We start from the raw sequence: 15415 nt of genomic DNA, 5'->3' as shown, positions 1-15415 counted from the left end.
TCTCTTGCTATGTTTTTTAATTTGGGGTATACATTTAAGTTGGGCCTCTATTATGGTGTCTTTAAAAAGTTTCCATGCAGCTTTCAGGGATTTGGCTCTAGTCACTGTGCCTTTTAATTTCTGTTTAACTAGCCTCCTCATTTTTGTGTAATTCCCCTTTTTGAAATTAAATGCCAGGGTGCTGGACTGCTGAGGTGTATTTCCCACCACAGGAATGTTGAATGTTATTATATTATGGTCACTATTCCCAAGCGGTCCGGTAACGGTTATATTCTGGACCTGATCCTGCACTCCACTCAGGACTAAATCGAGAATTGCCTCTCCCCTTGTGGGTTCCTGCACTAGCTGCTCCAAGAAGCAGTCATTTAAGCCATTGAGAAATTTTATCTCCGCTTCTCTTCCTGAGGTGACATGTATCCAGTCAATATGGGGGTAATTAAAATCCCCCATTATTATAGAGTTCTTTATTTTGGTAGCTTCTCTAATCTCCCTCAGCATTTCAATCTCAGTATCGCTGTCCTGGTCAGGTGGTCGGTAATATATCCCTACTGCTAATTTCTTATTATTGGAGCATGGAATTACTATCCATAGCGATTCTATTGAACATGTTGATTCACTTAAATTTTTTTATTTCATTTGATTCTACATTATCTTTCACATACAGTGCACTATATTTTAGAGTGCATCTGTGTGTCCATTTGTTCAATAACTCCTACTAAACTGTAAGAACCACCAAATTTGGTACGCAGCTTCCTCTTACCCTAACCTTCTTAAACAAGGTCTGGGTTTGGTTGTGCCCAGAAAATGCAAAGTGCTAGGAATGGGACTGTTTCCCATAACATGGAATGAGAACGGCAGACAGGAAGGATTCAATAGTGATAGTGGCCATGGGGCAACTGCAGCACCTGAAGAGTGGCTACCAGGGCTGAGACTCCACCATCTTGCCTGCCAGCACACCAGTAAGGAGACCCCCTGCCCCAAACCTAGAGCCTGCCAACACTCCCAGAGAGCCTGCAGGCCATGCACGGGGAGGGGGGAGCGGGGAGGAGAGGGAAGGGAAGGCATGGGGGGGGGCCCAGCAACCCCTGGAGCTTGTCGCCCCCCAGCCCCGTCAAAAAAGCCTGCAGGCTGTGAGGTGGGGGGGGGGGGGGGGGGAGAACCCTAGACTGGTCACCCGGGGCAGCTGGAGGTCAGGGCCAGCCCCCAGAGCTTCACCCCACCACAACAGCCTACAGGCCATGAGGGGTAGCCCCCCAAACCTCATCTTCCCCCCCCCCCCCCCCCCCACAGCCTGCAAGCCATACAAGGGAGCCGGAAGGGCAGCCCCCGGAACCTTGCCCCCACCCAAACAGCCTGTAGGCCATAGAAGTGTGCTGCAGGACGGAGCAGCACCTGGAGCCTGGTCCCCGCTCCTCCAAGACTGCTTGCAGGCTGTAGGGATGGGAGGGAGAAAAGGGGGCACAGAGCTGGAGGCCAGGACCTGCCCCCAGAGCTTTGCCCTCACCACAATAGCCTGTCGGCCATGAGGGGGGACCGTGAAGGCTAGGGGCAGCCCCCAAGAACTTGTACCTCCCCATGCAGGCTGAGGCTGGAGACAGCAGCCCCCAGAGCCTCACCCCTGCCCCAACACCTTGCAGGCGATGGGGGGTGAGTATGCACTGAAGGAGGGGGCAGTCCCGAGAGCCTGGGTCTCCACCCAGACTGCCTTCAGGGTAGGTGCTGCTGGAGGCGGGGGGGAGGGGGGAGGAGAGGGAGCCCCAGAGCGTGCAGGTTGTGGGAGAGGTGGGAGGGGAACACTACTGGCTGGCAGAATCAGCCCACAAGAGGTGGCAGGTGGGAGCTGGTCCGTCAGGGGAGCCAGTTTAAAAAACCAGCTACCTGCACAGATCAGCTCCCACCTACCACTGCTACAGAGGCAGAAACTCCGGGTGGCAGGGGGCTCCCCAGGAGTTGGGCCAGGATTGCACTGGCTGCCAGCCCTGACCTGGCAACTATCAAATAGTTGTGTAACTGCTAAAATTTGATGTGGTTACACAACTATTCAATTACACGTTAACATCCCCAACTTTGCTACCTCCTCCCACCTAATCCCTAACTGGTGGCCAGATATTGACTTAATATTAGAGAAACAGGTGTACTCAATTTTCCATGAATAATTCAGATGCCACAAAGATATATCCCAATGAGAAATTATCAAACTCCTTTGGTTACTATGAATTTAGCTACCTCCTTATTTAAATACCTTTTCTTTATATTTATCCATGGCCAGATCAAGTAATTGTCACCCCAAGGAATAACTCCTGGATCTGTGCTACATCCTTCTTAACTCTGAAGATCAATTCAACTCCTTTACACTTTTAAATAAATTTCAATGAAGCAAACAATGATTACAATGAGTTTCTGACTCCTGGACTGCCACAGAATGTACAAGAGGCATCAACTGTTCCCACTGTATGCTTTTCATCCACACTAGTTCAGTATTGCCTTGCAGTATAGAGAAGAACTGCCAGAAGACTCTGAAGCTGGCTCCCCGAGCACACCAGCAGTGTGAGGCAGCAGCAAGAAATCTGTGCATGTCAGGAACCAGCTTAAAAGCCAGCTCCCAGTGTACAATTGCTCTCGGGGTTGTTTATTTGCTTCTCACTTGTGTGGTCCCCGACTGATTTTTCTGTGGATCAGTAGACCCTGACCCCAAAAAGGTTCCCCACCCCTGCCATAAATAAGGGACAGCGTTGGATATCACCAAGGCTCGACAAACCGCTGTTTCTACTTGCCCGTGGCAAGTAGATTTCAGCTGGTTGCTCTGTGCACCCCATTCACCGGCGCTGCACGCATGCGCAGTGCCGGTCTGGCGCATGCGCGGTGCGCGGCTAGCGAGTAGCTCTTGCCAGTTTGTCGAGCCCTGGACATAATATTTTACTTTATTTAAAAATGAAGTCTGGCCAACAAGTCCTCAATTTGGGCCCAGCCCCCATCTGTCCACAGCATCATAACACTCCTGCACCTCCCAATATCTCAGCCCTGAGCCCCTCAAACATCCCAACCTAGACTCCTGCACCTACACATCCTCATCCCGCTGTCACAAGATTGACAGAAGACTGCCTGAATGAATGCATGAAGCTAGATTTGACCAGTTATGATGTAAACTTCAAAGAAAAGTGCGAAAAGATGTAGCAGCAGAAGTTCCATTAAATAAAATGAGTACAATGTTTCATTTATGCTATTAAACATTATGTCAATTATCTATAATATTAAGTTGTATATTTTCAGTCATGCAAAAAGACATTCTTACATGGCTGTCTGTTGACCACTTGTTCTTAATTTTGATGCGGTTTGGCTCTTTCAATTGAAAAGACTGCAGACCCTTGCTCTCTAGACACCAGTCTGCTTATCTATCCTGCTCCCTAAATAGGACTGTTTAGCAGAGGGCGCCTGTTCTTAAATCAGCCAGAAAAGGTATCACCACATGTAGCTGCAGCGAGCATATACTTGAAAAGCTGAGTTGTCAAATGCCATAACATGTGAGAGTGGTTCAGAAACAGAGCAAAGCTGAGATCATCACAGTTTTTCTAATGCAATATGCATTAACATTCCCACAAAAAAGATTTCACTCTGCTGAAGCTTTCACATGTAACAACTGGTCAGTGTGGCACAGGCACAATCAACTGAAATGAAACGAATGAACTCTTCAATTCTTCTCCTGTGTAGCCCTGGAATTTTGTAATTAATAAGTCAGTTAGTTATAATAAATGTATATTATAGCAAAAGGTTTGGATTACGTTTAAATACAAGATGTAGGCCTCAGACAGGCCAGGCAGCTTTGTTAACTTAGCTCCAGCTTGTTTGATGTTAGTATGTTTTGATGTTAAAGCAAAGGGATGGAATATTGTAATGTATAGTGATGTTAATATTAGGCAAGGCCTTGTAATAGACAGAAGGAAGTTTAATGTTGAAAGACTTCGTAACTTTGTTAAAGTGACTATAAGTACCCTTTTGTCCAAAGCTGCATTTGTGTAAATGAGAAAGAGATAATGTTTTAAGAGAGATAAGCGTGAAGGTCACTGCATGCCCAAATGGTCAGAGGAGGGGCTGGAGACTCAGAAGCACCAAATAATTATCAACTAAGTGAAAGCACACTGAAGACACAGACAGACTGACGAACCCTGAAGTTAGTGGCAAGCACAACTTGATAGAGAACAGAAAACAAGTTTCGCTAGAAGACAACACCAGCACAAGGGGTCACCAGCATACACATATCAGATAACTGCGAGAACAACCTCCAGATAAAAATATGTAATAGCATCACAATCAGTTTTTCTGAGTGACTGATTAAGGCCTGACAAGGCAAAATGCATAGACTTGCATGGAAGGAAAATCCTCTAAAGGATGGGGTGTCTTGTATGGTTCTTCAGGTTCCCATCCTGCTAAGACTATGGAGCATCAGTCCGGACTGACAAGAACCCAGCTCCCTCCTTGCACTTGACCTACCTGGCCAATAGGTTGCAACAGACAGATGCGGGTGTGTGTGTGTGCACGTGCATTACTTTGTTATGTTACCAATAAATGCTGCATGTTGCCTTATCTCCCTGAAAAAGATCCCATGTGCTTCTTTTAAGCATAACAACTATAGTATAAAGTAGTCAAGCACTGGAAGAGAGGTTGCGAAATTTTCCTCGAAGATAAGTTTTTACCAACAAGTTGACAATTATTATTTGGTCCTGACTCAGTGCATGGGGCTGGACTTAATGACTTTGAGATCCCTTTCAGCCCTAAATTTCTATGACTTTATGAAAGCTGACTGAAGAGAGCCATGTTAAACCCTCCTCAATTAAGTATTATATGAGAGATTAAAAAAAAGGGGCGGAGGGAGAGAAATCCCAGGATATATCACACACCAAAACAGGGATGAAAGAAAGAAATTGAAAGTCTGGAGTGAGAAACAACAAAACCCACAGATAGGAAAGGGGGACAAAAACAAGAGGAGAAGGTAATTCTATGGGGATATTTTGGCCTTTTTTGATCAAGAGAAGTTCCAAGATAAAGCTTCCCCTTTAATTTTTTTCCATTATAGCCTCCCCACTCAAATAGTTGAGTTTGGGATAAGTGAGAAGAGAAAAATAATTGCATTGTTGGTGTTCTAGTTCACTAATAAGATTTTCTAGAAACACTCAAAGCTTTGATCCATATCAGAATATCCAACTCTGAGTAGTTTAAGAGCCAAATAAGGGATCAACATTACCAAAGAGAGCCATTATAGTGTAAATTCATTTTCCCCCCATTTCCTATACAGGCAGTCCCCGGGTTACGTACAAGATAGGAACTGTAGGTTTGTTCTTAAGATGAATTTGTACGTAAGTCAGAACTGGCGTCCAGATTCAGCCGCTGCTGAAACTGACCAATGGCTGACTACAGGAAGCCCGAGGCAGAGTTTCTCTACCCCGGGCTTCCTGGAATCAGCCGCTGATCAGTTTCAACAGCAGCTGAATCTGGACGCCTGGGACAGAGCAGCTGGGGCGCTGCCGGGTAGGTCCCCGCAGCGCCGCACCTCGGCGCTGCGGGGACCAACCCGGCAGCACCCCAGCTGCTCTACCCCAGGTGTCCCCAAGTCAGCCACTGCTGAAACTGATCAGCGGCTGATTCCAGGAAGCCCGGGACAGGGAAACTCTGCCTCGGGCTTCCTGTAGTCAGCGCTGGTCAGTTTCAGCAGCGGTTGACTTGGGGACGCCTGGGGCAGAGCAGCTGGGGTGCTGCTGGGTTGATCCAGTAGCGCCGCTCCTCGGCGCTACTGGACCAACCCAGCAGCACCCCAGCTGCTCTGCCCCAGGCGTCCTGATTCAGCCGCTGTTGAAACTGACCAGCAGCGGCTGAATCAGGACGCCTGGGGCAGAGCAGCTGAGGTGCTGTCAGGTTGGTCCAGCAGCACTGAGGAGCAGCGCTGCGGGACCAACTGGCAGTGCCCCAGCTGCTCTACTACAGGCGTCCGCGAAAAAAGCCTGGTCTACTGGGGGGGGGGGGGTGCACTAGCGGCGCCCCCCCCCCCCCCCCCAGCAGACCAGGGAGATGCGGGCGGCGGGACTGAGACGCACTGCGGTCCCGCCGCCCGCATCCTCCGCGGCTTTGCTCCGCGTCTTCCTGGTCTGCTGGGCCCCCTCCACCCCCAGCAGACCAGGGAGACACGGAGCAGCTTTTCTCGCCCCGGAGGACGCGGGCGGCGGGACCGTGGTGCGTCTGGGTGGTCCTACCGCAAGCGTCTTCCGGGGCGGGAAAAGCCCCGTTCGTAAGTACGGATCTGACATAAGTCGGATCCACGTAACCCAGGTACTGCCTGTAATACTATTCATATTTAAAAAGCATCACGAAAAATATCTAGTATATATATATATTTTAGATATTGTGTGTCTGTCTGCAAGTCCGTTTGTTCAAGAATGCCTCGTAAACAGTAATAGCTAGGACCATGAAATTTGGAACATAGCTTCCTCTTATCCTAACTTAAAGCAAGGTCAGGGTTTGGTTATGCCAAGAAAATGTGAAGTGCCAGGGATGGGACTGTTTTCCGTAACATGGAAAGGGAGGGGCAGAGATGACGGACACATTACTGAATGTAGCTTTCTCTTGTGCTATACTGCAGAGAGACCACTGGGGACAGATGCACCAGCAAGAGAGCAGCAGCAGGGCTTAGGCTCTGCCATCAGACCAGATAAGTAGTGCCCTCATCCTTCCTCCCCCCGCAGCTCCAAACCCTTTCCCCTTCCTGAGTTCTTTGCTACATTGCTGCAGAGGGGAAGGGACAGAAAAGGCCCCTGATGGCCAAGGCTGGGGGAAGAGAGAAGGCCACCCTGAGCCCACCCTCACCCCCCCCCCCCCCCATATCCCCAGCCTTCTGCCTGGCTCCTCCCGAAACTCCAAGTCCTGCCCTGACTCTTGCACATCCCCCTCCACCAGCCCCATGCCAATGATGGTTAAGTGTTCTAGTAGCAAATAAATTAGTACCGTAACTTGAGCAGGCTGATAACTTTTCATTTACAAAACAAGTACCCAGTTTTGTTGCCAATATAAGACTCTTCTAGCGCAATATGAAAAACTTTCAAAATGTAAATTATGCAATTACTGGGTTAGGATTTCATAATCATAGCAGAGTCAAGAACAAAAAGGATTATAAGTGAAAATAAATTAGATTATGAAATATTGTCTTAAGTCTTTCCCTTTCATTACCCTCAGATTTCCAACACAACTACCTCCAGAGTACCTACGTATTGACTTGAAATACAGTACTAAGTTAATCTTGCATTAGTTCGGAAATGGATCCTGTCATTTAACATTCTTAGTTTTAACTGCTTTTAAACTTTTATTAATTTACTCATTAGGTTCTGTTATTTGATAATTTATGCAGGCCACAGATTATTTTTACCCATTATACAAGAGGAAAAAATCAAATATACAACAGTGTAAAATTCAGTTACTTTAACAGATTTTCACAGCCACAGTCCTGACAGAGCAAAGCACTTATCTTTAACCTATTCAAGTCATTTAAGCACATAAGTGCTTTGCAGAATCTGGGATGGACTTAAGCTGAAATGCTTTGCACAAATAAGACTTAGGGGCATCCATTCATGAGCCTTACACATAAATAACGTGACATTTTTTACTCATCTTATGGTCAGAATCCCCTCCCAAATGAAAATAAAAATATTAAGTGATCCCACATTCAAATAATCACTGATACTAAGTAATACTGTGCTGCATCAAACCTCATTTAGCATGTCTACACTGCAATTCCATTCTATTCAACAGTAAGTTTCAAACTGCTACTTAATATGGCTGTAAAACTAAGAACTAAACAGAAGCTGCAAATCCATTTCCACAAACATCACTTTACATAATGATTTTAAAGGATTTAATCATTTTTATGTTTGCATGTTTGAGGGTTAAGTCAGACTGACAAAACAAAATATTACTTGAGCAGAATGCCTAGGTTTTTTGCTCATTGATAAATATGAGGATAACAGATTGCAAAAGGGCTCTGAGAGCTATGTACAGAAACACTGCATGAGCCACGTATTTCAGATTTTAAAGTGTTTGAGAATTTTTTAAAACCTATACATATTTTATTGTAACTAAAGAGAAAGCAAGAGAAAAACTGCAACTGTCTAACAGAAGATGGAAATTGGAATCTCCATCTATATATACTGTTGTGATTTACAAGTTGGACAGCAACCCAGAACAGACCACTGAAAATTAGTGATGATGAAAGGTGCAAGACCCTAGATTCATTCTAGTCCCCACTACAAAAGTGCTCCCGTGAGTAAAGCACCAAGCAGCTTCTTTGATAGTTTTCCACCCTGTTCCTACCAGAATTTCTGCAGCTTGCTAAAGGTGCAGTTTACAGGGCTACAGGCTCAGAGAACTACCCTTACCCAAAGTGGTTTTTTTTAAACTTCGGGTTGAACCTCTCTAGTCTGGCACCCTCAGGATCTGATCAATGCTAACCATAGAATTTGCCAAATCATAGGAAGTCAATATTTTCTAGCAGCACTACCAACACTTCCACTGCTTACTGGGCTCATAGAAGACATTAAGGGGTAAATTAGAGCTAAACAACAGTACAGAACACAGAGCCAGAACTGGTGTCTATAAACAAACTGTATGGCATGGCAGGAAACTTGGCCACACCCATGATAAGTGGACATTCAGCAAACTGAAATCACGTGTGGCCATGGCTGTTGCTGGTCCAGAGTGTGCCAGACTAGAGAGATTCAACCTGAATTTGCTTTAGAAACATAGATGAGCTGCAACAGCACATGACCAGATCACACAGGGTCACCAACGGATACACACTACCCAAACAGCACATAGTCTTTTGGTAAATTAAGGAACTGGAATAGAGAATGACTAAGGGAGGAGAAGAAAAAATTAAAACAGCAAAAAAGAGTTAAAAATGGTGCAATAGGAATATAGAAACAGAGAAGAATAGATAGAATAAATGCAGACACAAGATAATGGTACATGGTATTTTGAAAGGATGCAGCAAGACATGCCTTTGTACTAGTCAACCACCTAGCAGTTTCAACAGAAAGCAAAAACCTTAATACATGTGTAGGACAAGTTCTAAATAGGTCTATTAAAAAAAAGATTCCAAAGTGTACTTTTTTAAAATAAAAAAAACCAAAAATTAGCTCACTGTGGGTATGTTTTGTCAACTGGTAAAAGTTAAGATGCTATTCTGTAATTAAGATAATTCTTCTCTTGCTTTTAATACCTTCTTGAAGCAGTGATTCCGGTGGCTGTGTACTGGAAGGCACAGAAGCAGGTTCTATTAAATGGTCTGCAGCAGGTGTTCTGACTGAAGAGGTCACAACAGAAGAAACAGATGTTTCTACACCAGGCTTGGTAAACTGAACATTCTGGTTTACAGGATGTGATGAATCCACAATACCAACTGAAAACAGAGTAAGAAAGGAAGATAACATTTTATTCATTATCAAAGACAATTGCACAGACAACAGTTAGCTTGATGCTTGTTTCATAGTTTCTAAGATAGACTATTTCAAAGAGCCAAAACTTTAAACAGCTAGATTGCTGAGAAAGTGGAAAATGTTTTGTTTTTTCAATTGAACACCAGTTCTCTTAAGTAAACACTCCATCAATATTTTGAACATTAATTGTATCAAGAACTAAAGCAGAAAAAAATAACTTTGCACAGAAAGCATCAGATAGTTGGATTAATGCTAAGCAGAACTTGAATGCACCAAATTTGTGATCCATTCCTGAACCTATGCCCTCTAATTCCGCCTTCAAGAATCACTGTCATAGTCGGACAGACTGTTCTACTTCTCAGACACTAATCTTCCTTTCCAGTAAGGCAGCACAGTCAATTTGCAGCAATCAGGTGTGCTGCGTTCCACTGCTCTGCTTCCCTACCACATTTGGTCTTTTACAACTATACCCAGGATTCTGCTTTATTCAGTAGGGAATTTTCACAGGGAATCTGCAATTTTGTTTTGAACATCTGAAGAACTTCCATTTAAACTCAAATGATTGCCATGAGGCAGGCAATAGCTCATTTGGAATGCTTACCAAATCAAAACTATCATGGCTTCAGTGAAGCGAATTTTAAAAGCACAGATATTTTAAAGGGGAATAGGTCGAATATAGTTATGAACACTTTTGTAAAGGTAAAATAACTTTGTTTCTTCCAAAAATTAATATAATATGAATAAACTGTACTTCTAACAAACGTAACTTTAAGCAACCTTTGTTCTAACACTTAAAACTTGATTCTGTTAAAATGGCAAAAATACAAACCAAAAGAAATTCAAATGACAATCAGTGTTGAGAATACAAATGTGGCAATTGTTATAATAAACATGCATTATATTTTGAAAAAAACTCAAACTGTTATAGTTGCAGTTACAACTCAAATCAAGAAAGCCCAAATTTATGGGTGCGTCAAGACTGGCAAGATTTTGCGCAAAAGCACTTGCTTTTGCACAAAATCTTGCCAGCTGTCTAAACTAGCTGCGAGAATTTGCACAAGAACACTGACTATCTAATGTAAGGTTGTCAGTGTTCTTGCGCAAGAACTCTGATGCTCCCGCTTGGGAAAAAGCCCTCTTGCACAAGTGTTTTTGCGCAAGAGGGCCAGTGTAGACAGGGACAGGAATTTTTTGCGTAAGAAAGCCCCAATGGCGAAAATGGCTGCCGGAGCTTTCTTGCGCAAAACCTCGTGTATACTAGGAACAGATGCTTTTGCGCAAAAGCAAATCTTTTGTGCAAAGGCACTTGCCAATATAGATGCTCTTTTGCAGAAATACTTTTAACGGAAAAACGTTTCCATTAAAAGTATTTCCGCAAAATCATGCCAGTCTAGACGCAGCTGCTATGTGCAACCTTAACTCTATCCCGTATATGTATTCTAGGACAGTCCAATTATACTGTCCTATGGAATATTATACTGTTTTTCTTAAATAGTACAATATTATTTGAGTGAGTTTCAGGGGACACTAGAAGAAAGGAGATCATGTAAAGCACAAAATTCTGTTGATTTGATTTGCTGGCTAAGTTAAAGTATTAAAATGTTATTAGGTGGTCACTATTTTTTTTTTAAATTATTGGGAGCCTACCTCTTTCTGAATGGCTTATTGCTGAAATCTAAAATAAATACATTAAATTATTTTTTTCTACAGTACATATATACACAAGTGTGAGCAAATTTTAATAATGGGCACTACTTACTATGTATGCCCGAAATCATTAACTGAAATAGTTTGTATAAAAGATAAGCAGTGATAATTTTTTCTATTGCTTAGAACTCTATTAAATACCCCTATGTGAAAAGTGGTAAAATCAACTGTTCATAACTCAGTTAAAAAAACAAAAACAATTTTCACAGGAATATTCAATTATTCTTAATGATTTATTTCCTTGACAAAGATTAATTTTATTTCAAAAGTTGTTGCAGAAAAAAAGCTATTCAGAAAGGTTTCCTAAATTTATAGGAAAAGGTTTGGGGTTTTTATATATGTTTTCAAAACAGCAGAACAATTTCTTCCACACTTTAAAAAATAATGATGCCTTTCAGGCAGAAATAAGACCTGGAAAAATCTCATTCATAGAAACTAGTTCTGGAGAGTCCTAAACAACTGTAAATCTGGTATTACCATGAGAACACTTATACAACTTTAACTATCACCTGTGTTACTGCTCTAAGTATATCATTCATTGTTGAAAGACCACCACATGAACCACAATCTCCAACAGTTTTTACTTTTGCTAACAGTTGTTTTCCCCCCTCAGTTGACAAGATGAAGTACATACTCAAGTAGTGATTAACCTACAATTCAGCAATCAGGCTCAGGATAAAGCTTGACCGAACATCTGTTTAAGTATATATATTCTATTGGCTTATCCTAGACAAGCTTGATTAGCCACTACCCACATTCTAATCAGCAGAAGACATTAAAATGCACCATGAAACTAACAATGTTTTCTTAGCTGGCAGTAAATGTGAAAAAGAGCAGAACACCTTTCTAAAGCTAGCCAGCATTAGAGGAAAACTGCAACATAGTATAAAATATACTTATGACATTACAGTGAAGAATTAATCACTAAAAGTGTAAACTTTAAATACAAGTTAAAATTAAACAGGACTCTGCCATTTTCAGATTGATAGACCTTCAGGTACAAATAGGTCAATGTACCAATTAAATGACAAAGGGAAGTCAATATTTAAATTTTATGTGTTTTGTTAACTGTAATTCAACTGGTTGTCTCGCAACTGGCATCTGGAGCAGCCTTTGTCTGCAGGTCCTAATGTTTAACCAGGATTTTACATCCCTAGTCACTACAGCTGCACCATTCATTTCTGAAAATAGGGTGTGTCTAGACTACAGGGTTTTTTTTAAAAAACTTCCCCTGCGTTTAGAGTGCCGCCACATTCTTTCAAAATTAAATCGAAAGAACCCAGTGGGTTTTTTGACCACGGTAAAACTAATTTTACAAGGAAGAATGCCTTTTTTTTCCAAAAGTTCTCTTTAGAAAAAAGGCATTCTTGAATGCAAACAGGGCTTTTTCAAAAGAGCATCCAGACTACATGAGTGCTTTCTTTCGAAAAAATTGCTCGCTTTTTGCATGTTTTTCTTTCCCAAAATTTTTTATTAGACACATTTGCACAAAAATAGTGACTCTCTTCCTTAGCTGACTTCCACTGACAGAAATGCAAGTCACATATCTGTAAGCAACAGCACAATTAGTTGCTGCGGATACAAATATGTTATCTAAAACAGAGAATAATGATTTCAACGGATTGACAAAGGATACAGAGGCCCTGTACTCCTGAAAAGGTCTATTAAAACAATTTAACAGACATACATAACTATATTTCAAAATATTCTTATTTCCATGAGGCATCATCAGTATACACCAGCGGTGGGCAACCTGCAGCTCACATGCGGCCCATTGGGGTTCTATGTGTGGCCCACGAGAAATTGGTTACCGTTGCCCACGTGCAGGGTTCCCAGATTCCACTGGTGTCCTCCTGCAGATTTTCTCACCCCACCAATATTACTTAAGTGACATTCATGTAAAATCAAGGTCATGTGATGTAAGGTTCATGATGACTGCACAGAACATAGACTGTAAGAGCTATGTGCCTCCCTCTGCATTAAAAGTGCTGCTACAGTTCAATGGGCACACCCTGCAAATTCTAGGTATCCAAGTGCAGTTATCAACTACAACATCAGAGTAGACTATCTTGATTACAACAATCTTGTCGCCCACTGAGATGAAGGAGGGCCACTCATGAGACTTACTTACTAGACTAGGTCACCCATCGCTGGTATAAACTGCTGCTTAAATTGTTTTAATTATGGAAAAACATTTAATTGCATTTTGAAGTTGCCTGATTTTGGCATAGTATTATACCTGTATTTATTTGGTTGCTTGCTTTTGCCACAGATCCAGTGTGATTCCTGCTCAAGTTCTCTTGAGCTGACTGAAAATCTGAAGTGGACCATGATGTAGAATTATATCCCAAGGTAACTTGCTGTTGCAATGTACGAGGTACAATAGTACTTTGACCAGGAAATGCATTAGTTTCTTTAAACTGTCCAACAGCTGGAAGGCTCTGGGATGTTAACACCTGCCTATATGGACTACCAATAGACATGGCAGGATAGGAAAGATGAGGATATACAGCACTAGAGACAGAAGGCATGGCATAATGACCAGAAGAAAGGGGAAATCCCTGAGATGCGACTGAAGAGCTGGTTGAAGAAATGTAGTGACTACTCATTGCAGAATATGACTGTGGAACACTTGTATGTAAATGGGATGCAGATGATACTGCTTCTTGAAGAAGTCCTCCTGATGACTCCACAGGATGAGGAGCTCCACCATACAACTGCTGTGTGTTCAACATGCCGGGACCAATAGAATGTGTCATGACACTTTGCGCTGGTACTGAATAGCAAGCCGAGTGGTAATCAGCAATATATTGGTTATCCAACTGGGAAGGGATAGCTTCATGGGGCACTTGTGGGTAATGTGTGGAGGGAGCACTATAGTTTTCAGGATTTAAGCTATATCCAGAAGGGAAATGCACCTGACTCTGCACTGGACCTGAAAAAGAAGAGAAAAAGTTATATGTATTAAAACTGCATCGGTTACACTTATATCACAATTGGTTGAGACACACATAAACTGAGAGAATCAGTGTGCTTATTAGCATTAACATGCCAGCAGGAGGAGCAAGCAACAAACAGCATGAAAGAAGAAACTACTGTCAAATGGTAGAAAGGGCAGAATGGCTAAAGTAGTGGATATTTATGTGAAAATAAAGATGTTTGTGTACACATACAAAAGACACTTTTCAATGTTCCATCTCAGATATTTAAATATTTGTTGAAAATTTCCCCCCTATGTTAAGATCCTTCATATCACATTTATGTTTGGAGGATTCTTTAATTAAAGATGAAGTCCGAAAAAAGAACGGTATTTATATCAGAAAGGTGTTAGATACTTAAGACGAGCTAAATGCAATAAGATACTTACACAACTTGCTAAATGTGCTAGGTAAAAAAATTCCATTGCATTTTCCATCAGTGGAAGAAAGTTAGTAATATTTTGTTTTATGAATTCTTAATAGATGACTAAGGTGAAAAGCTGAGCTGCTGTTGCTTTTTCCAGTATGCTCTCATTGTTTTTGCAATCTGAGCTTCCACAAAAGTCCAGCTATAAGAAAATAGTACCCAGGAAGATAGCTCTTCATTTCCATTCACTGTCCCATAGTTTGATTCAAGACAGTCACTGCCAAGTACTTTTAGTCTCATATGAACGTATCAGTTCTTTTTCCCCACTCTTAATTTGTCTCTACAGTATAAACTGATTGCATCAAATAGGCTTTCATCTTTACCAAAGCTACCATGCATACCATATATTCACAGAGCAACTTGTGTTTTAAGTAAACTGTTTGCAAGCACAAAATAAGTCAGGGAACAGCTGGATAAAATAATGTGCCTTCTCAGGGATTGTCTACACAAAATACAGTAAAATATTATACAAGAAAATCGCACTGGTTTAACTTAGCATGTGAATTTAAGCCCATTTAACTAAGTCAGTGCAAAAGACTGGAGACATTCTTATTCTGGTTTACACCACAATTATTCTGGTTTACACCAAAAATAAGTCCATGCAGCCCTTATATGGATTTAAAATGTGATCTAAGTTAAAATGGTAATACTTCTGTATATAGAAAAACTTTCCAGTACACATTTTGGGGAAGTAATGATTTCCAAGGTAAAGACCTGGCCAGGTATAGCAGATTTTCGTGTTAAATTGCGGTTAACTGAATAATTGAACAGTCAATGAAATTTGCAATTGCATCAGTCCCTAGGGCTGTTCCTACACTTTAAAGACCAAA

At 42.0% G+C, this 15415-nt stretch overlaps 1 protein-coding gene across 6 annotated transcripts in view; it reads right to left on the bottom strand.

The window, feature by feature from the left end:
* Positions 1-15415, bottom strand: part of SEC24B (SEC24 homolog B, COPII component) — an 84222-nt gene that overhangs the window by 62369 nt on the left and 6438 nt on the right. For all 6 annotated transcript variants that reach the window (XM_075929709.1, XM_075929710.1, XM_075929711.1 and 3 more), the window contains exons 2-3: positions 13420-14115; positions 9257-9436 (exon numbers count right to left, since the gene is read on the bottom strand). In XM_075929709.1, the coding sequence (XP_075785824.1) occupies positions 9257-9436; positions 13420-14115 (876 nt within the window). The remainder of the gene's footprint in view (positions 1-9256; positions 9437-13419; positions 14116-15415) is intronic.

This window comes from Pelodiscus sinensis, chromosome 5 (genome assembly GCF_049634645.1).
Source record: "Pelodiscus sinensis isolate JC-2024 chromosome 5, ASM4963464v1, whole genome shotgun sequence".
NCBI lineage: Eukaryota > Metazoa > Chordata > Testudines > Trionychidae > Pelodiscus > Pelodiscus sinensis.
This window is presented reverse-complemented; position numbering and strand designations above follow the sequence as displayed.